This window comes from Galeopterus variegatus, unplaced genomic scaffold (genome assembly GCF_000696425.1).
Source record: "Galeopterus variegatus unplaced genomic scaffold, G_variegatus-3.0.2 Scaffold601, whole genome shotgun sequence".
In the NCBI taxonomy this organism is placed as follows: Eukaryota; Metazoa; Chordata; class Mammalia; order Dermoptera; family Cynocephalidae; genus Galeopterus; species Galeopterus variegatus.
The window spans coordinates 369,175-393,124 of NW_007726712.1; the positions used below are offsets into that span (position 1 = coordinate 369,175).

At 49.0% G+C, this 23,950-nt stretch overlaps 1 protein-coding gene across 9 annotated transcripts in view; it reads right to left on the reverse strand.

Annotated features, from left to right (window-relative positions):
• The window catches only part of MYLK (myosin light chain kinase), a 178,510-nt gene that overhangs the window by 18,392 nt on the left and 136,168 nt on the right, over positions 1-23,950 (reverse strand). For 7 of the 9 annotated variants that reach the window (XM_008570417.1, XM_008570424.1, XM_008570422.1 and 4 more), the window contains 6 exons: positions 22,353-22,655; positions 15,473-15,505; positions 15,287-15,380; positions 13,893-14,096; positions 7,169-7,386; positions 5,040-5,163 (listed from right to left, as the gene is read on the reverse strand). In XM_008570417.1, the coding sequence (XP_008568639.1) occupies positions 5,040-5,163; positions 7,169-7,386; positions 13,893-14,096; positions 15,287-15,380; positions 15,473-15,505; positions 22,353-22,655 (976 nt within the window). Of the gene's footprint in view, positions 1-5,039; positions 5,164-7,168; positions 7,387-13,892; positions 14,097-15,286; positions 15,387-15,472; positions 15,506-20,695; positions 20,703-22,352; positions 22,656-23,950 lie in introns of all 9 variants that reach the window. The other 2 variants (XM_008570426.1, XM_008570423.1) reach the window with 1 other exon arrangement.

Here is a 23,950-nt window from a genome sequence, read left to right on the forward strand (position 1 = left end):
ATCAACCAATACAATCAACAAATACAATAATGTTAGCATTAAAAATTCAACTCTTCCCTTCCTAGTGCTAATTTCTAACCAACAGATTTATCTGGTTTTCACAAAATTGTCATCAGTATGGGCAAGCTCTTGAATGCTCTACTTTTTCTTCACTTGACATCCCAAGTATATACAGAATTTTCACATCCATTTTTAATGGTCAAATAGCCTTTGTGCTGATGGATCACAAACGTCACAACTGTAGGGCGTTCTCACGTCCTGGTTCTTCATCTCCCTGCAGAACTTCCCCCGGGGAATCTGATGTGGAGGCCCGTTCTGCCCTCAGATCAGAAGGGCAGGAGAGAGGAGGTTGAGAAACGCCTCTTGGACTGTGCATCCTCCACACGGTTATTCAAGCAGCAGACAGACAACCCTGCTGCATGAGGGGCCAGCTACAGGGACCAACACCTGCCAGCACAACTACTGAGTGCTGAGGAAGGGATTGCTCTGTTATCCTATTTTAGCTTTCAGGTACTCTGGTGGGAGACGTGAGAGGGCTGCACAGGTCCACAGGAAGAGGTGAGTATCGTTTGTACTGTGGCCGAGGGAGTAGCAACCTTCAGTTCACTCGTATTAACCACAGCCCGAGGCCCTGAACAGCAAAACCTGAAGGTGGTGGCAGGGCTTGGCCAGGAAGTGGGGAGCCTGGAGGTTACAGGGCTGGGATCTGAGAGCATATCTGGACTCAGCAGCAGACAGGACAGGGGAAGCCTGGGTGGGGAAGACAGAGGCTAGCGGACCCCTCTGAAGAGACCTGTATCCAGACCCCACTGTGGGGAGGTGCTCCAATGCATTGCGACCCCTTCTAGCTAGCTGGGCTGCTGTCCCAGAAGAGCTCACTTGCCTCCCGACCACACAAACTCTCCTCCCTCCTGGCACCCCCTGACCACACACAGGATGGGGATGGCCCCTGGCTCTCTGGACCACGCAGGTGCTCAACAAATGAGCTGAAATGGGAGGTCTGCGTTGCTGAGCCCAGTCAGGAAGATGGTGGGGAGGAGAAAGCAGAGCAGTAATTGTTTCTTCCTTTTGGTTTGGGGGAGGGCAGGGAGAGAAGGAATTCTGGAGTAGGGAGGAGGGCAGGGCACAGGGAAATAGGGAGAAGGAGATAGCAGAGGGAGGGAGGTCTTGGAAAATGAGGCGGGTTTAGAATTTCTTCCACCTGCAAGTGTGGCCTCCAGCTCCCCTGTACTCTCTCCTCCTGACAGAAACCAAATGGGCGCTGCTAGCTTCAGAAGGAAGGTATCCAGGAGGTTCATGGAATCTAATCTCTCCCTTCCGTCAAGGGTGAGAAGGCAGGGGCTTCACAGCCCCCTCTGCTCCTTCTCCACCCTGCCTGGAAAACCCAGCTGGCAGCAGGCTGGTGTCTCTAGTGCCGGGGCAGGTATTCCTCTGGACCTCTCTGCAAAGGAGTTCCTCCAGTGAAGTCAGATCACCCTTCAGGGACAGGGCTCTTGGCTTAGGGAGTGCTCGCCAGCTACGTATTGAATAACAAATGCCATATCACCCGTCCCCTCCAACTCCCTGGCCTCTCCATCTCTCACTGGCCCCAGCAAGGAGATCAGGAGGGGTTCTCTGGTATACAGGTGTAAGTGGCCCTGACAGAGACTGCCAGACAGACAACCAGGCTCCAAAGAGAGGGACAGAGTGGGGCAGAGGATGCCACGAGGGCCACTCCAAAACCTCTTCTGGGTGCTTCCAGCAGCAGCTCCACAGTTCTGCATAGCAGAGGCTTAAAGGGAACCATCTAGTTGGTTCCAACTTTCATTTTTGGCACCACATGCTCTGCTGAGAGCACTAGCTTAGGAGAGGCGCTTCTAGACCTCTATCAATACTCTGAGAGCCAGCCCAGAAAAGTCCTGGAGGGCAGCAGCCCACAGTGGTGGGTCCAGTAACCAGGCCACTGCGCAGGGTTGAGTCAGTGCCTGTCCTGCTCCTCACCTGCCTCCCTGCCACCAACCCTCCCGCCCGCATACCTTCAGATAGGAGACTGTGCATCAAAATTATCTCTCCCTATTTCAAAAACTTCCCTATTTCTTGGTCTTAGCTCTAAAAGTAATCTAGTACAACATAAGATAGTACCCAAATTACAATGTTTTTCCACCTAAAATAATTTTCATTTTAAAATAAAGCACCCTTATGTCTCAGTAATTATAGTTCTAGATCACACATACATCCAACAGAAATGCATAAATAAATAAATATGCCCACTAAAACACATGTACCAGAATGTTTGTAATACCCCAAACTACAAATACTCAAAAGCCCATCAATGTAGAATGGACAAATTAATTGGGTTATATTCACAGTGGACTATTACATAGCACTGAGAATGAGCAATCTACAACTACACATAATACCATGAATAAACCTCACAAACAATGTTGAGCGAAAGAAGCCAGACACTTCTTTATGGTTTCTTTTAAAGAAAGTTCAAGAACAGGCAAAACTAATTCATGACATTATACATGAGGATAATCGTTACCTCTGGGGGGACAGTAACCAGGAGTGGACACCAGAGGCAGTGGGGCCCTGGTGGTGTTTGGTTTCTTGATCTGGGTACAGGTTAAATGGGTGTGTTCACTGTGAAAACTTATTGAGCAGTCTAGTCACTGCTCTGTCACTGACTAGTAGAGAGACCAGTCATCCTGGTTTGCCCAGCACTGTCCCCATTTTAGATCAAACAAGATCCCACGTGAAAATCAGTGAGGACAATAAAATCAACTGAGGAGCAAATAGTAAGGCAAGTTTCCTTTTTTTTTTTTTTTGCTGTTGGCCAGTATGGGGATCCAAACCTTTGACCTTGGTATTATCAACACTTCACTCTAACCAACTGAGCTAACTGGCCAGCCCCAAGTCCTCTTGATGGTTGGAGAGGGACCTAGGGACCAAGCCAGGCTATAGGACAGCTGGATCTGAACAGAGGGAGCTGACCAAGGACAGCTCTCAAGGGTCAGGTGTTTGCGCTGGGGCCAGAGATCAGTATGAGCTCTGTCCTGGGCCCCTGCCCTGCTGTTCCTTATTTACCATGGGAGCTGGGAGTAAGACATCTTTACTTAATCTGCTCTCCTCTCCCAGAGAGGTCTGGGGTGGGAGAGGAAGGGAGATACACATCTGGCCAGGGGATTCTTCTCTGCAGATCTAGGGGAGACTGTGGAGGTGACCGTGGGTAGGGAAGAAGGTGACTGTTTAGGGTACAGAGCCGGTGGCAAAAGTTCAACTGAGGGAGGCTGTTCTAACAGGGCACAGTGAGTGTAACTCCTGAGCACGTGAAAAAGGCATATTGTACAAAAATTGCCCACTTGTGCTAAAGCTAAGGTGGTTCCTAAGCCTGGCTGTGCATCAGAATCACCTAGAGCCTTTTCTCACACTGAGATCTGAAAACCTCAGGGATCTAAGAAAGTATTCTTAGAGGTCCTCTTCAAGTTTTCTATGAAAATGTTTAACTTTCCTTTGGTTTTGACAACAAACTTTTTTTTTTTTCCTTTTTGTCTTTTTTCATGACCAGTAACGGGATTGCAACCCTCGGTGTCACGCCCGCACCGCGCTCAACCAGTGAGCGGACCGGTCTCTATATGGGATCCGAACCCTCGGCGGGAGCGCCGCTGCACTCCCAAGCGCCACACTCTACCGAGTGTGCCACCGGGCCGGCCCAACAAACTTTTTTTTTTTAATGAATGCAGGCAGGTCTGCATCTTTGGGGAGACCATCACATAACTGCACATTGCCACACAAGTTCAAGGGCTACTTCAGAGGCTGATGACTGTTTGTAGCCTGGGGCTTCAGGGACTAAATCAGAGAGACCCCACCAAGAGGATGTGTTCTAGAGCTTCATTACTCAAAGTGCTGTCCTTGGACCAGCACCACCGGCAACCTGAAGCTTGCTAGAAATGTGGAATCTCAAATCCCCCAGGCCTTCTGAATCAAATCCTGCAATTTAAGGAGATACTTAGTGACTTGAGCATGTTAATGTTTGTGAAGCACTGGTCTAGGCTGCTGGCCTCCCCTCTTTTTTGTAGCATTAATTTAAATGGCTTCATATTTCCCATCCAATTTCCCAATTCTAATTACTGTCCTACTTTCTTTTGTCTGTTGGTCCCAAAGTGCTTATTAATCAGCCCATATACTGGATTCAAGAGATGAGGCTGGCAGTTGGGGTCCCCATTCCATGAGGGTGGGGTGCTGTCCTCAGAAGGCAATGGCAATATCCCTCCTCCATTAACTCACCTACGCAAGTAAGTGGGTGTAGTGGGTTGAATTGTGTCTCCCCAAAACTCCCTGAAACTTGAATTGTGACCCCCAAGTTTTATGTATTAGAATCTTAGTCCCCACTGTGACTGTTAACCGAGTGGGAAATCCTATTATGGGAATTGAAAGGCGGAGCCTTGAAGAGGTGATTGGATTGTAGGACCATGCAGTAGAGAATGGATTAAAAATGGTGGCCAGGGGAGTGGTTCTGAGGACTGTAAAAGAAAAGGAGACTCTGTCTTTCTCTCTCTCTGCTTCCACCCTGTCTTTCTCTCTCTCTGCTTCCACCATCTTGCAATGTGAGACTGTCACCACCACCAGATGGAACTTTGGACTTCCCAGCCTCAGAAACTGTAAGCAATAAATTTCATTTTTCTTTATAAATTACCCAGTTCCAAGTATTCTGTTATAGCAACATAAAACAGACTGATACAGGGGGTGTTACGTGGTGCCAGCCACATTGACCACAGGCCCTGGGCTGCCAGCCTTGGGGACAGTGAGGGGTGCAGAATGGGGATTTCGGTGTGCAGAGCTACACGTTGCTACAGAAGTGTGATGCAGGCCACTGACTTGTCAGAAGCCCAGGAGCAGGGTGGGCTGGCAGGGATGGGTTGGGAGCCTAACACTCTCCTGACACCGGGGCAGGCCTCCCCATTATGGCCCAGCCTAGCCCAGCCCCTCCCTCACAACGCCAGGGCAGCCTGGGGACCCTGCAGGACTCTCTGCCCCCTCCCTGCGTGCCTGGGACTCACAGGATATAGCAGATGACCCCGATGCTCCACATGTCCGTGGCATAGCCAATGGGCTCGTAGTTGATCACTTCAGGGGCCACAAACTCTGGGGTGCCAAAGAGGACCTTCAGAGACCCCGCATTCTCTGAAACCAGAATGGAGAGAGATCAATTTCCAGCACATCAGGGAGCCTCCCTAACCCGGGAGGGACACTGTCAAGGGCTCAGCCCTTGGGTGTTGTCTCCTTGGACAATGGCACAGACATTTGGCCTCCTTGTTAAACAAGTGAAACCAACAAACTGCACTAACCTCAAATGTCCTGAGCTGGGCTGTTAAAGCACCAGCCCCATTAGTCTTTTAGTGTCTGGCTCTCCCATGAGTTCCCCAAGGCAGGGATTGTGACTCATGCTTAATAATAATCTCTACCATTCACTGACTCTAACATTCACTATGTCTTACGTACCCTGCTACCATCTGTACAAGGATTTCCCTAATTAATAGTCTCAACAATCCTAACAAGTAGGTGTGACACCCATGCTTCCGAGGATGAAAATGAGGCCCGGGGAGGTGAAGTGATTCCCCAGCACTTAATAAGTGGTGGTCAGGACTTACACCCAGGAGGTCTGACTCCTGGCCATGTTCTCCACTACTACACCCCTCGCCTCGCCTACTTATCCTATAGCTTCTTGTCTCTCCTCCCAGGAGCTGCAGGAGGCTAGTTGGTAGAGGCCTTAACCCTGAGGTGGTGCCTCTTAGCCATAGAGGACCAAAGATGCCCGCTAGCATGCACTGAAGGCAAGCACTATGCATAGGTACTAGCTCCTGGGGGATACTGTTAGCAGTAGGGGGTGGGGTGGGGTAGTGGGCCATATCTGGTCTAGTTTAACTTTACAGAGCCCTGCAAATGTTCTAAACCAAAGCATTTCTCAGCCACATGATGTGGAAGCTCTGCTCTCTGCTCCAACTCTAACCTGAGCCCTTCCTGCTGCATTGTTAACCAACTCCCAGTTCTCTGGTCCTTGGTGGGCACTGTGGTTCCTGAGGCCAGTGGCCTGCCTATTTGTTTAATTTATTAGTGGCTACTGTCCACAGGCAGGCCCTGTATTGGGCTTAAATCAATGACCATGGAAACTGTTCAGGCTCAAGTCCTGAACAAGCAGATGGTCCCACACTGTCCCGTTAGCACAAAAGAGCAGGGTGGGTGCATCTGCTCAGCATGATAGAAGGTTCTTGCCCACCTGCACTGACCAGCAGGCAAGTCCTGGTCCATCGGGACCTCACCCTTTCCTCTGGAGCACCAACTGGCCTCAACCAGGACTGGCCCTCCTAGGAGGAGGTTTACTGGGTGATTTTAGGTTGGCCAGCACGTTCCTGCTCCCCACAGGCTACTAAAATAAAAGCCAGCTCCCTTCAACCCTGGGGCTCCCTGAAGAGCACAATGGCTGACGGGGGCATGTGTGGAGCTGTTTCCTTGATTATTAAGACATCAAAGTGCTACAGGGTAGATGTAGGCAGTATGTGAGGCAGACAGTCACTGACCCAAATGATTTCAGGGCTGGATCTGAAGGCCCTGACCACCTGCCCCCACTGTCTCCCTCCTGCCTAGCACAGGAATAGAAGAGGCACCAGAGACTCTGAGCTGGACCCATGGTGGAACCTGCTGGGCAAAGCTATAGTGAACCTTGTTTTCCTGGTCTACAAACTGAGGCTCATGAGATAAAATGTAAAAGTGCTGTGGAAACTACAGTATGATATAGACATGAGGAGCCACCATCATCAAAATGAGTTTTGCCACTAATGGCACCATAGCAAAAAAACAAAAGAGGGGGTTCCCCCCCCGCAATGAACTAAACAGCTAACCCCCACATAGTGCTTACTACGTGCAAGGCACTGCCCCTCCCGCTTTACCTTTATTAACTCATTTGATCTTCCTAATGACTCTATGAGTGGGGACTACTATCATCCCACTTTACAGATGAGGACTTTGAGGCTCACAGTCGCACAGCTAGAAGTAGCAGGGGCAGGACTTGAGCCTCAAGAGTCTCCATGGTCATTGATTCGATCCCAATACTGTTCGTTCCTGCTAATACTCAGTGTGGGGAACACAAACAGTCAGTGCCAACACACAGCAGTGACAACAGGGGCCTTACCCAGTCTTCTGGCCAGACCAAAGTCGATGAGCTTGATCCTGGTGCCTGTCTTGTTGACACACATGATGTTCTCAGGCTTGAGGTCCAGGTGCACGATGCCCTGCTTGTGGATGTACTCCACCCCCTCCGAGATCTGCCTCATGTACTTGATGCACTCGCGCTCCGTCAGCTCGAAGTCCTCATCGATGATGCGCTCAAACAGCTCACCCCCCGACACACTGCGCAACAGAGGAAGGCGGGACGAACACAGGGACAGTCAGATCACAGGATCATGGAGGCTGAGCTGGCAGAGAATCTGGCCAAGGGTAAGCTGGGGGTAGGGGGCACAGGGGTGATGGGCACCATCTACAGCTTCCTGAGTCCCAGTTTTCCGTCACACAAGGAGGGTCAGGGCCTTCCTGCTTGGGGGACCCTGCCCTGCACCTGCTAAGCTGCCGGGCAATTCAGGGAAGCATCAAGGCCAAGCAGTTTCAGAGGTGTGCATAAACAGAGAGATCCAGACACAAGATCCTTAGCAAAAGGGTGAACGCTGGGAAGTCTCTTTCCCTCAAATGACCACAGATGCATAGGGAACATTCTTGCACCCTAGCTGTGTATTTTAGTCACAGGGAAATGAAATTTAAAATACTCGTAGTTCCCATAAACATTTACTTTGCAAAGCCAGGAACAGAAATAATAAGAGCCTCAGCAAATATTCTAAAATTAGTTGGCTGTAACCCATTATACCCACAGTTGTGTTAGATTTGCTTACTCTGACTAGGCCTGTAGTATCAGTTTGCTGCTTCTGGCCATAATTCACTTGTCTTACCTGGACCCCTTGCCCAGGCTGGAAGTGTAATCCTTTCTACCTGGATAGACTTTGGATCCTAGCCATGTTCATTCAATTCTGTGCTTCTGGAGCCCACAGCCAGGCATCCTCTGCTAAGGACTGCCTCAGATATCAGCCAGCCAGCATACTGCCCTTCGGTGCAAATGCACAGCCCCGCTGCCTGAGTTACACGGGTCCTCTCTGTTCCCCTGTCCCAGCCCTCCAACCTACCTTCCTTGCTCACTGCTCAGCAAGTTGAAGGCATCTCCTTAATAACTTATGCAGCATCTAGACATGACTGAGCTCACTTTTCTGCAACAGCCTATGGGTCCACCAGCTGAACAAGGCTGTATATGCTTCATTCTGGGCCTGCTCTCTTCAAGGGCATTCCCTCCCCTGAGGGGAATCATCATGAAGGGAAGGAGCTGAGTTTGAATCCTGTCTCTGACTTTCATGAGCTGTGTGACCTCAGGCAAGCTAATTAACCTTTCTGGGCCCCAGTTTCCTTATCTGTCCCTACCTTATAGAGTTGTTAGGAATGTAGGAGCCTTTGTAAAATATATCTGACACATAGTAGGTGCTCAGCACATATTAGTTATCGTTTGACAAACTGGTGGGCCAGGTGGGTCTTGTTACTGACCCCTGCAGTAGAGACAGACAGGGATGCACTATGGGGCTCAGCACACCACAGCCTGTCTGCCTCTCTCACCATATGACACACCCTTCTGGAAGGGCTGATCTGGGAAAGGTCAGTTTGTGCCAATGGCCACTCGGGGGAGCTAGAATTGACGCATTAGAACCAACCCCTTTGGAAGGTCCCTGCAAGGCCAGCAGGTGGCACCTCTTGTTCTTAAGGCCTCCATTTCTATTGCTCTCCACCAGGGCTCCACGTCAAACTAATCGGGCCGGCCCGGTGGCGCACTGGATAGTGCGCCGCTTGGGAAGCGCGGCAGCACTCCCGCCCGAGGGTTCGGATCCCACATACAGACCGGTTCCCGCTCACTGGCTGAGCGAGGCATGGGGGCGACGCTGAGGGTTGCAATCCCGTTGCCGGTCCCCGGCCCGGTGCGGGGGCAAGGTCCGGTACGGGGGCAACACCTTTGGAAGGTCCCTGCAAGGCCAGCAGGTGGCACCTCTTGTTCTTAAGGCCTCCATTTCTATTGCTCTCCACCAGGGCTCCACGTCAAACTAATCGGGCCGGCCCGGTGGCGCACTGGATAGTGCGCCGCTTGGGAAGCGCGGCAGCACTCCCGCCCGAGGGTTCGGATCCCACATACAGACCGGTTCCCGCTCACTGGCTGAGCGAGGCGTGGGAGCAACGCTGAGGTTTGCAATCCCGTTGCCGGTCCCCGGTCCGGTACGGGGGCAACACTGAGGGTTGCGATCCGTTGCCGGACACGGAAAAAGACAAAAGACAAAAAAAAAAAAAAAAACTAATCAACAGTCTTAGGTCTCGGCCAATTCTTAACATCTCTGTGCCTCAGTTTCCTTATCTGTACGATGCAGATAAAAACAGCACCACTTCACAGGGTTTCTGCAAAGACTGAATGAGTTAATACAGGCAAAATGCTTAGACGAGTGCTTGGCACATAGTAAGTGCTCAATGTCAATTATAAATTTTCTATTTTAAAGAATCGCTTGGGGCTCTTGTTGAAAATACAGATTCCCAAGCTCATTTTTTGAGGTTCTGATTTAGAAAATCTTGGGAGGGATCTATGGATTCATATTTTTAATAAGTACCTCAGGTCATTCTCATGATCAGATGTGTTTGGGAAGTACTGGCTTATTCAAGTGCCACTCCTGCAAAGCCTGAGGAAATTCACACCCACTGAGAACTCTCTCCCCATTCCCCACATGAAACGACCTTTCCCTCTGGGGGCGTCCACAGCCTTGTGTCTGCACTTTGTGTATTAAGTCTCCCTTATCTTAAAGTTATTTGTGGACATGTCTGCAAAAGCTCTGGCTCATCTCTGTACTCTTATTTGCATCTGGCAATATCTGACACAAACAAGGTGTCCCCAAATATTTGCTTTTAAGTTTAAAAGATTCTGAAAAAGCAAGCAACCATTATTTTTAGTGCCCTTGGGAAGTCTGAGGTAAAGAGTGGTAAAAATCTGAGCCATGGAGAGAATTACTACTGCATTTCTAGAGGTAACCCATTCGATATCGGTTCCAGTGTGTTCAATCCTATTCAAACATACTTAATATCTTATTAAAACTGTTCCTATGATCCACTCTGTAGCTGGAAGAGGTTAAACAAGCAGGATTACTGCTTCTGTAGGCTTCTCTTCAAAATGCTCAAGACTATGGGTGAAAAGTATTGGTTTGAAAGAAAGAAGCTGCCACCCACAGAGATGGGATAATGCCAAGGGCCAAGACTGGTCCAGAGGTAATGTGTGCTTAGTAATTAATAGTGAGTGAGTGAATAAATGAGTGAATACTTACTATCACCAAGGCTACCTAATCACAAGGGATCAAATTTGTCCCCTAAACTCTAGACTTTGGCCCTGGTGGGCACAGAAGGAATGGTGCTATCAGGGGAGTTGATACCCAGGCCCTCTGCTCCTTGTCTCACAGCAGCCAGCTGGATGTTCTTTCTAAATTTCACTAACAGTAGCACAAAGATGAGATCAGCCATGGGTGACTGAGTCCAAGCTTCACATCCTCTTCAGGGCTCAGGTTCCTACCACCACCTGAAATGTCCGAAGCACTTCCAAAAGGAAAAGCCCAGGCTCCAGGCCAGGGGCCTGAAGGGACTGCTGTCTCGGAGCAATGATGGGGACTTGCCCAGTAATCAGAAGTCAGAAAGGCTGAAGACACACATTCATTCTTATTTCTCACTATGTTTATTGCAGCTGAATTGAAGGATGGGAGCCTGGAATACATTTTCGCTTTTCTATATAAACCAGACATCATCCTTCTCTTAATCTTGAACAAGGAGAAGAGCAAATTGCACTGCTGAAAAAATCAACCTTTCCCCTCTCACTGGCCAAGCCTCAAAATGTTTAAGCTGGAAGGGATAGACAGATGGAGTATGAACCTGCTCCCTTCTTCTTTGATTGAGCAAGCTCCTTGCCCCAAGTGCAGGGGACTCTTCTGGCATCTGTGCATGTAAAACTTGCTCCTGTCCACGGGGGAGGTGTGGTAGAGGGATGAAAGCCAGACCCACTAAAGCCTTCTTACATTTTCTTCCTACTTTTTCCATCCAGCTTGCCAACTCCCAATTCCAAGCTAAGTATGGTATTCTGCCCACTAGTGCTGCCTGCCCTTACCCAGGCCCAGCTGCCTCCTGCCCCCCTCCCTGTCGCCTCTCACAAACTTGCTCAAAGCTTAACTTCTAAAGACAAGACATTTTTCCACATGTCCTCACATGCCCTTGCTGCCTGGACTAAGCAACCTGTTGTAGAATAAATGTGAGGGTATGATGAAGGAAGCCACAGGCATCGGCTAAATATTTCCCAAAAGTGGGGAGGAAAGTTTGAATTGGGGGCTGCAAAAAGATTGTAAGATAAAAATGAAGATTTTCTCTGAGTCTTTTATGGCTCCACAAAATTGTAGAATTTTCTAGCCAAAAGGGGAGTCATGAGACTGATTATCCTAATCCAAATGCATCTTCTTGCTGGTAGGATTTAACAGTCACAAAATCACGACTCAATAGAAGCAGAACCTGAAGACAGGCTTCCTGAATACTAGGGAGGATTTGTTCTACAACACCTAGGTAGATGTTAAAATGCTCACAGAGTGCTTGTAAGTGGAAGAGATCATGATACAGAAAAAGTCAGCATGTCACACCACTAATATCAGCATTATCCACTTAATCCCACAGCCTCCATGAGCTGGCTTCAATGTCCTCTTTTGTGGATAGTAAAACTAAGCATTGGACAGCTGAGTAACTTATTCAACGACAAATAACGAGTAAAAGGCAGAGCTGGGATTTGAAGGAAGGTTTATCTGACTCAAGTCTGTGCTCTTAACCAACACTGCCTTTCCTGAGGAACACATACTGAATGGAAATATACCAAAATGTTAGTGGAATGAGGGGAGAGAAAAGGCTAACATTCCATTCACAACTAAAGCTTGGGGATGTGTTACTGGCTTCACCTTTCTTGGGAAAGAATGCCAAGATGCTGATAGAGTTCTTTCTATAGGACTGAGATCCCCAAAGTTCAGGGCGAGCAATTCAAGGATGCTGAGCAATTTTACAGTATCTTTAAACATTTCAAACGTTCATACCCTTTAATCCAGCACTCCTTCACTTCTGAGAATTTATCTTACAGATATACATGGGCATGAGTAGAAAGATGTACGTACAAGGGTACAAACAATGTTTGCTTGTAAAAGCAAAAGACTGGAAACCACCCAACCTCTTACCAAAAGACTAAATAAATTGTGATATACGGATACAACGAAATCCCATGGAGCTGTGAGAATGAGGATGCTCACTAGGTATTGATATGGGACTATCTCCCACAGCAATTTGCTGAAAAAGCAAAGTATAGAACAGTGAATGTAATAAGTCACCTTTTCTGTTAAAAGGCAGGAAAATAAGAATATACGAGCATACTTCAAAAAGTTTGTGGGAAAACAGAATTAAAAGATAATATGAATCATTACATGAACTTTTTGAAGTACCCTAGTATGTATCATATATGTTTGTACTTTCATAAAAATACTTTGTAAGGATACAGACAAAACCATTATAATTGTTTACCTGTAGTGGTGGGGGTGGGGTTTGGAACAGGGCTGAGAATGAGACTTCTTTTTTTTTTTTTTTTTTTTTGTCTTTTGTCTTTTTCCGTGTCCGGCAACGGATCGCAACCCTCAGTGTTGCCCCCGTACCCGGCCGGGGACCGGCAACGGGATTGCAACCCTCGGTGTTGCTCCCGCGCCTCGCTCAGCCAGTGAGCGGGAACCGGTCTGTATGTGGGATCCGAACCCCCGGGCGGGAGCGCCGCCGCGCTTCCCAAGCGGCGCACTTATCCAGTGCGCCACCGGGCCGGCCCCCAGAGAATGAGACTTCTCACTGTGTATTCTCTTATGTATTTTTTTATGTGATTGTACCAAATATTAAAAAAAGAAAGCTCTGAAAAAATATAGGTGACATGGAGATATGTGGGTTACTGCTGCTAGTGCGTGTGTTTGTATGTGTGTTCATGTGCTTGTATCTGTATATGTGTGTAGGTGTTTGTGTTTACATATGTGTGTCCGTGTTTATGTGTGTGTGCGTGTGTATGTGTGTGTGCATGTGTGTGTGCGTGTGTATGTATGCGCATGTGTGTATGTGTATGTGTGTGCATGTGCTCCTGAGGGTGCATCAGCAGCTCAGAGGTGAGGGAGGTGGAGGACTATGATGTGGAGGAAACAACAGATTCCAGGAAAGCCATAGCTGGAGGCCATGCGATCCATCCCCTGCCTTTGTACAGCCCAGCAGAGAAAGTGCTCCTCTGGTGAGTGAGAAGTCAGGAGAACAAACAAGGGTGGAAAGGGGGAATGCAGAAGCACAGTGAGCGGGCTGGATCAAGGAGCTCTGAGCTCCCAGCCCTGGGCCCTGTTCTCTTTCACAGGGAAATCAGGAAGCTGCCCTGTCCCTCCCCTTTGACTGTAACCCAACTATAGGTAAGAATGCTCCTGAAAGGAACCAAGGAGCCTAGGGATAGCTTTGGTCCCGTCATGGGGAGATGCAGGTGAAAAGGGTGGAGGGGTCCTCCAAGATCTGCCAGTTTGGTCTGGAAATGAGCACAGGCTGCAGCCAGGCTGGTGCTCAGTGGGTCGGGGCAGTGCTGTGCACAGACCTTCTCATTCCGACTGGTCAGCCCCAGCCACACTGGTGAGTATCTTGCACATCACAGCCCTGTCTGCAGTGCTTTCCATCTTGGGGCAGAGGTGGCTGGGCTAGGACAGTGGGGAGCCACTCACATCTCCAGGACCATGACGACGTTGGCCTTCTCCTCAAATGCATCGACGCACTGCACCAGCTTGGGGTGGTGCAGGCAGTTCATGATGCCAATCTCCTGCCGGATATTCTCTTTCTCTTTCGCCGAATATGCCTTAAAGAATTTCCCTGCCCAGATTTTTCCAGTTTTCTTTTCTACAAGTCGGAAGACCTGTCCAAACTTCCCACTGCCAACAAAAGGGGGAGAAGAGAAAAGCCAAATTCAGCCAAGCTTTCCACTAAATAGGGGTTGGCAAATGATGGCCCACGGGACAAATCTGGCCTGCCTCTTTTTAATAAGTGAGGTTTTACTGGCATGTGGCCACATGCATTTGCCTTCATATTGTCTGCGGCTGCTTTTGTGCTGCAGTGTCAGAGCTGAGGAGCAGTAACACAGGAGTATGGCTCACAAAGCCTAAAATGGGACTATCTGGTCCTTTATGAAAAAAGTTTGCTGAATCCTGCTCTAGATCAGTGACGCACATTTCTAATGCTGACAAATCTACTCTCAATCGTGGTTGATGGACTTCCCCTCTCTTCCCTGCAGAGGGACTCGTGAGGTTGGGTTGAGGCAGTCCTTCCCAGACACATGGAGCTGCTGAGCAGCTGCCTGCCTTCCTCTCCACCCTCTGGCACTGATCCCAGCCACAGCCCAGGAAGGGTCTTGCTTCCCTCTGCCTGGAGAGGGGAGTGTGAGGTTTCTCTGATGCAACTCACTCCAACAGTTCAAACTCCCTTTACAGAGCTGTTCTAAGGTTCACATCACTCCTTTATTTTCCAGAAATCAATGGAAATACAAGCTGAGCCCCATTCCTTTTTCTTCCACCTCTTGTAGTCCCACAGGGAGAGGGAGTTAGGGGGAGATGGACAGCTTGGCTGTGACGAGGACTCCGAGTTGGAGTCGGAGCCCACAGGTGTCCTCCACAATCCAGGGAGAAGCCCGAGTAAACAGTGTGGCCCAAGTCCATAAAGGAACCATGGTGTCTGCATTGTAATGAAGCACTAAAGCTGGCATTGCTGAGCAGCAAGCACTGAGCACTGAGCAGACTCCATGACTTTTGTGGATTAAAAGTGATCCTAAAGATAATGTGATCCAGGTCCAGCCCTCTCCCTTCAGTCCTGTGCTGTGAACAGAGGCACAGAAAAGCAAGGACCTGCCTAAGGCTTTCGCAGAGTTGGGCCACTGCAGAACTGCAAGAGCAGCTCGGAGGAGAGCCCTAGGTGAGTGATGCTTTCGTGGGTCAATCCCTGCTGATTCTGCAGGAATCTCAGTCTGGGGAGGAGGCAGAGCCCAGGAAAAGACAGGAAGACAGGAATTTTACTGCAGACCTATGCCACCCTCACCCTGGGGCCTGAGGCAGCTTCCCACTCCACTTACGATCCTAGTCTCTCTTCAATGTCGTAGAAGTCAGATACTTTTTGCTCGGTATTGACTGTCACCGTCCGGTAATCCACCTCGGGCTCCTTCTCATCTGCAGGTCAGGGGTCAGGGTGTGAGCCATCAGATCCCCTTCTCAGTCCCTCCACCCACAAGCCTGACCAGAGGACAGTGGCCAGCACTCACCATCATCTGACACCTCCACTTCATCCTTCGTCTCTGGGGGGATACAAGGAGGAATGGAGAAGACATGGAGATTAGAACTGAAGGCCAATGGAGAGCAAGACATGCTGGGGGCCTTGCTGGGCACAGGACCACCAGCCCAGCACTCTGGGCATCCCCTGGCATTGGTTAGTCCTTACTGCCGAAAGGGCCATGTGCTGAGTGGCAGGTGCCAGCCTCCTCACCCCGCCCATCACCACTCCTCTACCAGAGCTTGCCTCCATCCCTTCCTCTCTAACCTTGCGGTCTCCAGACAGACCCTTTTCCACATCTCTTCCAGTCCCTCTTGACTTTCAGAACCTACACGCAGCTGCGACTGTCCCTTTCTGCCCCGGCTTGAAATTCAGCAACTTACAATTGCTCCTAGTGCCAAATCCATGCATCCATGTGCTGAACACTCTCTACGAAATTCCAGCAGTGTACCTAGTGTCTTGCCAGTTATTGTGGGCACACGCAAAACAAAGCACATGGAAGGCGTGATCTCTCCTACTTTCTTTTTTTTTTTTTTGGCTTTTTTTGTCTTTTTCCATGTCCGGCAATGGATCGCAACCCTCAGTGTTGCTCCCGTACCGGACCGGGGACCGGCAACGTAATGTATGCTATACGAAGTTATTACGGGTTTCTGCAAAGACTGAATGAGTTAATACAGGCAAAATGCTTAGACGAGTGCTTGGCACATAGTAAGTGCTCAATGTCAATTATAAATTTTCTATTTTAAAGAATCGCTTGGGGCTCTTGTTGAAAATACAGATTCCCAAGCTCATTTTTTGAGGTTCTGATTTAGAAAATCTTGGGAGGGATCTATGGATTCATATTTTTAATAAGTACCTCAGGTCATTCTCATGATCAGATGTGTTTGGGAAGTACTGGCTTATTCAAGTGCCACTCCTGCAAAGCCTGAGGAAATTCACACCCACTGAGAACTCTCTCCCCATTCCCCACATGAAACGACCTTTCCCTCTGGGGGCGTCCACAGCCTTGTGTCTGCACTTTGTGTATTAAGTCTCCCTTATCTTAAACTACTTTCTTGAAGCTTATAATTTAGTTGGAGAGGCAAACCCATATATACTTAAAATGTCAATTACCAGGCATTACAGTCAAGCACATATCATCATGGTACAAACCGAACGCACAGTGAAGGAAGGTGACATAAAATGAGTTAATGGCAAAATCAAAGCAATTATTCTTGGAAGAAGTAGCCCTTGCCATTGTATCTTAAATGAAACGATGGAATACAATGAGGGGGTGAGTGATGTCGCCACAAATGAAACCAACAGGGGTTCATGAGGTAGGCAAGGAGGGACATATGCAGCCCGCACTAGCTGCTCACATTGACACGTCAGGAGTGAATGGGGGACATGGGGACAGGGTGGGTGTCCAGAAGAACACATCCACTTCAGAGCTCCAGGCTTTCCTTTGCCTTGATTAATAGGCTTGTCCCTTGACAACAGGGCTGCTCTGGCTTTCTGACATTAGCTAAGTGCTTTCCCCTTTCTGGGCCTCAGTTTCCTCATCCGTAAGAGGAAGGAGTTGTACCAGAGGATTTCTAGGGTCCTGGCTAGCTACAGATGCAATGCTTTGTAATGTGCTCTGTGCTCCTCTGCCATGACCTGGGCTGTGTTCTGGCTGACAGATGGATGGAGGAAGGTTTCCTGAGGACAGAACAAAGATGTGAGAGAAATCATGGAGGGAGGGAAAGGATTTTAAAAATGTGTAAGTGTGTGTGCGTGCCAGACAGTGCGTGAAAGTGTGAGAATGTGTGTATGGGATAGTGAGAGTGGGATTGCATGTGTGTGTGAATATGTAAGTATGAGTTTGTAGGACAGTGTGTGTGTGTGTGGGTGTGCACACGAGTGTGTCAGATAGTGTGAGAACACGAGAGTGTGTGAGTGGGTTGCACATGAGCATATCAGTGTGAGAACATTAGTGTGTAAGTGGGTGTGCACACGATGTGAGGAACGTGAGAGTGTGAGTGGGCAGGATAGGGTGAGGATGTGGATGTGTGGGTGGGTGTGTATGTATGAGTGTGTGGAGTGTCGAGTGAGTGTGAGTGCGCGTGTTTGTGAGTGGGTGGGTGTGACAGTGTGTGGCATCGTGTGTGTGTGTAAGGGTGAATAAGACTTGTGGGAAAGGGTGTCACTTGCTGAAGTCGCCCGCAGGCAGAGCAAGGCTGAGGAGAGGAGGGACGCGGGTGGGGACGAATCTGCCGTGGTCTGGCCAGCCAGGGTGGATGGGTGGAGGGTGGGCAGGTGCTGGGGCAGGGAGGCAGAGCTGCGAGCGAGCTGAGCTCTGCACGGCTGTGCAGGTCCTGCTTGTGATGAGCACATGGGTGGACCGGGGAGAAGTGCACCTGCCGATGGAGCCCTGAGTGCTGTGCGAGGCTGAGGGCAGAACACATGCTGGAAACCTACGCCAACCACCTGGGAAGAGCAACACGGTTCCCAGACATGGCAAGTACCTCTTGCCAAAAAGTTTTGAGGGAGTGTATAAGCACAGCACCAGGAGCAAGAGAAGCTGGGATCAGTTTAGAGTTCTTAAAATGATGGTGACAAAGTTTAGTTTTAAAAAACTAAACATGAATGGGATTGGGCAGAATATTTTATTGCAGAAAGAAAACTGCTGTGGAAAAATAAAAACGGATGAGACAGACGAAGACCCTCAGATATTGCCTAGCTGGTAAGTGTTAGTAGTGGGGTTTCCCAATTCCCCTGCAGGGATGTGGCCTAACTGGTCAATTTTTCTAAACCCATGTATTTGAGAGTTCTATCCACTATTTGTTGAATTCACAGATGACAAGGATAACCTGAGAGCAGTGCATCTGGAAGCCAGCGATAGGGACAGTGTTCAGGGAGAGCTGAGCCACTCTACCCTGATGTGTCCAGTTAGCCCAGGGGAAGGGAGCACAGTCCCCACCCTACTGCTCTGGCCAACAGAATGCCGTCGAGGAAATGTGCACTAACGCAAACAGGTATCACTGCCCTGCAGCCAATGATGCAGCCCATGACACAATCTTGGGGCCTCTGCCTGGAACTCCAACTGTTGGCAGGGAGAAAGCCGCAATGGAGCCAGAAGAGGCAGCGAGGGCCACTGACAGGAATGGCCACCATCACACAAGGTTAGGCCTCTCCAGTTGGAAAAGAAGTATAAAGCAGACATAATTTGAAAGGAAACCACACAGCTGGCAAGGGTGAGATTAGGATTCGGACTTTTCATCAACTCATGAATACTCTAACTTCAGGGAACCATTTGGTACTCTGCCTCCCAGAGGAAGAAGGCTGGAGGCATATGGAACTCACATACCCAAAGGTACCACGAGAATAATAGGTCCAACAGGTGTTTAGGTAAGTTCAATGATATTTCCTACAGGGTTTTAAGGGACGCAGGAGATTCAAGTTCATCACTAGTTGAACACCTGGTGGATGCCAGTCACTGGAGTAGGTCTTAGGGACAAAATAATATTTACTGTCAGCAAGGCCCCCTTGTCTTGCACTGGGTGCCTCTGTCTGAGACAGTGGGTCTGTCCTGTTGAGGCATCCTTTATATTCTGGTTCTCATGGCACATTTCCCATGTGGCCTGGGGACCAGAGCGTTTTGGGCAGCGGGTGAGAGTGCAAAGAGCAGGCAGGCTTTCTTGGCCCAGTGTCTTCAGGAGGAACACCTTGTAGTCCGCACAGTGCTGGGAGCCTGGAGGCCCCTGACAATGACCTGGCACCAGCGGTCTTGAGGACTTCCCAGCAAGCCTTAAGGAAGCATCCAGTTCCAGAACTGGCTCCTCCCCATCAGTCTGACTCCAGCCAGACACCCGCAGAATGAGTCTTCTTGCCACCCTCACAAACACCACACCTACTTCTCCCCTCCTGGCTCTCTCAAGGTGCCCTGTGCCGCCCTTCCTCCTGATGCTTTGGCTGGCAGCACCGAGATCATGCTCAGGGATTCAGCACTCCTTCTAGCTCACTGCTGCACTGTGACCTTTCCTCTGTGGGAAACTCTCATCAAGGCTCCAGGCTGCTGCATCCCTTCTGCCTTTTCCTCCTCATCCTGCCTCCCTTCTATCTGAGGGGCAAAATGACCACGGCGGGGAGGGGTGAGAGAGAAGTGGAGGAAAGGCCACAGTTCAATGAGCTGAGCTCCTGAAGCATAAAGAGCTGCAGTGATGAGAAGGTGCCTTCTTGGTTTCCATCTTTCCAATAAGGAAGGAGTTAAAATTGCAGTGGGAGGGACTTCAACTAAACATTTAAAAAAAACCTATTCAGATGAGCTATGAGCTATGAGATCCAGGAGCTAAGTGGAAGACTGGAAGATGATTCTGAGATGTTTCTGCATACAAATGGGAGTCTCGTTATCCCGAACGGTTTGGGAGAGAACCGGTGGAGCACTTGGGACCCTCACACAGCACAGGTGCGCTCCCCTGGACAGAGAGCTGTCCCTCTCTACAGCCGAGGGCTGCTGCATGCCCAGTGAGCACTAGAGGGCTCCCCAGCCATGGAGACAGTGTCCAAGAGGTGGCATAGCTGTAGCCCTAGGACAGGGAGCAGCACAGGCTTCACATCTCTAACTGCCCTAGTTGCAAGGAGGCCCCTGCTCTGCAATAAGCCTCAATCCCAGCGGTTTTGCTAACAACTACATAGACTAGGACAAATAGGATTAGGAGCAAGGAGGAGTGGAGTTAAGAGTCACAGCAGGATTAGGGTGGGAGTGGAGTTCAAGACCTGGCTGGGATGCGAGAGAGTGAGTTGTGACAAGGTGGTGGCTCTGTTTACCTGGGTTTAGGGGACTGGGAGGGGAGCTGTCAGGTCAGGGACCCTAGTCTTAGGGCTGACTCTCACATAAGGAGGCCACTGGAACTGATGGGGAACCCAGGCTTTGTCCTCCACTATATCCCAGTGCTCATGGCAGTGCCTGAGACACAGGAGGAGGTGCAGGATGCATGGGGTGAATGATTGTGGGGGAGAGCTGGGGTGCACAAAATGAGACAGAGAGATCAGGATGAAGTAGAAATCTAAAGTTGCCAAGGTAAAGTTTAATCCCTGTTTTATACCTAATTTTTTTTTCCTTTTTGTCTTTTTTACTGACCGGTAATGGGATCGCAACCCTCGGTGTCGCGCCCGTACCCGGGGACCGGCAATGGAATCGCAACCCTCGGTGTTGCGTCCGCACCGCAGCCAGTGAGCGGGAACCGGTCTCCACATGGGATCTGAACCCTCGGCAGGAGAGCCGCCGCGCTCCCAAGTGGCGCACTCTCCAGTGCGCCACCGGGCCAGCCCTATACCTAATTTTTAGAACTAAAGAGGGTTATCAAATTATAAGGACAGTTTCCATACTCATGATGCCTCTGGTTACAAGGTGATTTCAGGACCGGCTCTCTATCTCCTTTGACACTTTGGTCTCCCACAATCTCTCTACCTCCCACCTTTTAAATTCTCCTCTCTCCAAGAGCTCTTTTCCTCCACGTCCTTCCACCTTCTTCTCTGCCCCCAATCTTGTCATTTCCCCTCTCTGTAAAATGGGGGTAATAACAATCTCTACTTCACTGGGTTATTAGCACTGAATGAAGTGACGCATGTAAAGTGATTAACATGTTGTTAGCATATAGCGAGTGCTCAATACACGATAGCCACGATGTATCATAATAAACCTCTAAATGGCTCTTGAATTTGTGTTCAGTTACCCAAGCCAGGAACTAGGAGTCATCTTAGACCCTTGCAATTTTTCCCTCAACTCTCTAACTAAAAAGTCATCAGTAATGGTCACTTCTACCCGGTGAGGCTTTAGTTCATGCCCTTCCCATCCTCTCCTGGACTGTCATCATAGAGGTCCATCTGGGATCTGGCTGATTCCAATCTCATCCCCTCTAACCATCCTCCACTCCAGTGCTGCTCAAACTTTCCTGTGTGCACGACTCCCCTAAGGAGCAGATGGTGTTAAAATGAAGGTTCAGCAGGGCCTGGGGGAGTCGGGGGCTGAGAGTCTGCAATTCTAACAAGCTCCCAGGGTGCCAAGGCTGCTGGTCCACAAACACACTTGGAGTAGCAAAGCTCTCCTCTTTCCCTAGTTCCCTTTCTAAGAAAACGGACCTAATCTTCTCAATCCCCTGCCTGAAAATCTTTGATGAATGTCACAATTTTACCTAAATTGTACTTTTAGTATTACTTCCTCCTGTCCTGTCTCACACAACATATGCCCTGGCTACACACAAGCTTCTCATGATGCCACGTATGCCCATCACTCTGTACCTTTGCTCATGCTGTTTCCTCCTGCCTCTTAGAATCCTATTCCTTTATCCAAGACTTGGCTTAAGTGTCACCTCCCCTAGGAAGCCTTCCTCAGTCTCCAGGGCAAAACTCTCCATGCTTTCTGCCATGTCCCTTGGCTCTTTCTTTATACATGATAATAGGATGCGTCCCATCTCATTATAGTTAGCTGTAAATACACCATCGCCTAGCTTTTTTTGTCTCCCCTAGATTTTAAGCTCCTTGTCTTATCTGTCTTTGTGTCCCAAGCATCTGACATGGAGAAGATACTTACAAGTATAAGAGAAGGAGGGAAGAGGTGGAGTGTGGATATGGGAACCTGAGGTTTACCTGAGCGCCTGACTTCCAGGTTTGTGCGCCCTGATTAACACACCATCACCCTCCGATGGCAGTGTACCAAAATGGCTAGTTTCATGTTTTTTGAAAGGTCTTGGATCAGCATCACAACCTTAGAAATTAAAACTCAAAGAGGCCCTGCTAATCATCATTGATGTTTCTCAGTCCCTCTGCACCCCTCTCGGTACAGTTTCTACATATATGAGGCCAATCATGCACATTTATTTCAAGCCAGTGATGAAGTGAAGGCAGCCTACCCTCAGGTTTCTCTCCGACTGCTGTGAGTTCAGACTCCTGGCTTGGCTCACTGGTTCCATACACATTGATTGCACGAACACGGAATTTATACTCGTGATCAGGTAGCAGGTCCTGGACGTTAAAAGAGGTGCTGCGGCATGTGGCTAGTTCCTTCCACGTCTTGTCCACCGAGTCCCAGATCTCAATGCTGTAGGACTGTACAGCGCTGCCCCCATCGTACGAGGAGCCATACCAGGACAGCGTCAGCGAGGAGCTCCGAATATCAGAGGCGCAAGGCGTGCCGGCTGGGGGGTCTGGCTTATCTGGGGATAGAGAAGCACAACATCACCCAAACTCTCCTGAAGTGCATGGAAAAAAAGGTTTTGAATTAGCTCTGTTGCAGGGGAGAAGCAGCCTCAAGAACCCAAGCCAAGGCCCCTTGTCCCAGCTCTCTTTCCCTCACCCACACATCAGTTACAGCTGTGCACAAAGCCACCTTAACAGAAAGCCCCACATATGCCTATATACCCGAAAAAAACTTTTTGGGGGGCTAGTTTTCCAGTCTACAAGTCATGATTTCCTGTACTTTGCGCAAGTCATAAACATATTTCTCAGAGTAAACAGATCTAGGAAGCTGCCCAGAAAGCGTGGAATGTTTCCCATCAAAAATATGTTTTGAGAGAAAGTTCAGAGTGGGTGTGCGCCCTTCAGGCCCTAGGCCAGTGATCTGTGACATAACTAGGGGTCTGCCTCCACTTTATCTGGGACTTGGAAAATACCTGTCCCATCAAGGGGAAGAAAAGCACAGTCGTTGGGTTCCAAACTCTGTGCCTCAGCTTCCTTGTCTGTCAAATGTGAATAATAATAATGGCACTTGGATCACAAGGTTGTTGTAAGAGTTATTAGAAAAGTGGCTGGCTTGACAAATATCACTGTCATCATTCTCGTGGGAGTTTATTTCTAACTTTGTAATACATAAAACATTACTCCTACTCTACCTCTTTTACCCTCACAGGATTGGAATAAAAAGAGATAAAGAATTTCAAAAGGAAACCACAATAGTAAATCATAGGCATCCCTGACTATGAGACAGAAAATGAGCCAAGAACACAAAATAATAAGTGACCCTCTGGCTGGCTGCCCTCCCTTTCAGATGACCTGGGCTCAGGACCCGTAATACTGCCAACTTGCCAACTTTGAGTCAAATCATGGTACATGACAGCTTAATGAGGTTCTGGAGTTTTGCTGATCTTGTTAGTTGCTTATCTGAACAAAATTCTTATTTTTCAGTTTCTGCAGATGGTTGGTTATAGATATCTGTGTTCAGTAACCCTTCATCTGCCCCCTGCCCCTGCAGTGTAGTTTGAGTTCATGGAGCCTCACAAACCAACAATTAAAACCATGCTTCTAAGCCATGTGAACTCTAGCAAATTTGAGAGCAATCTCTTTGTTTGTCCTTCACATTTGGAAAATGGTGCTCATATGTACCTACCTACCTCTTAGGGTTTTTTCAAAGCATTAAGTAAGCAGAGAGAGGTAAAGTACTTGACTCTTACCCTCAGCAAGGCAGGAAGGCCAAAGAGAATTCCTGCAAATGACCCTGTGTACGTGGGGAAGA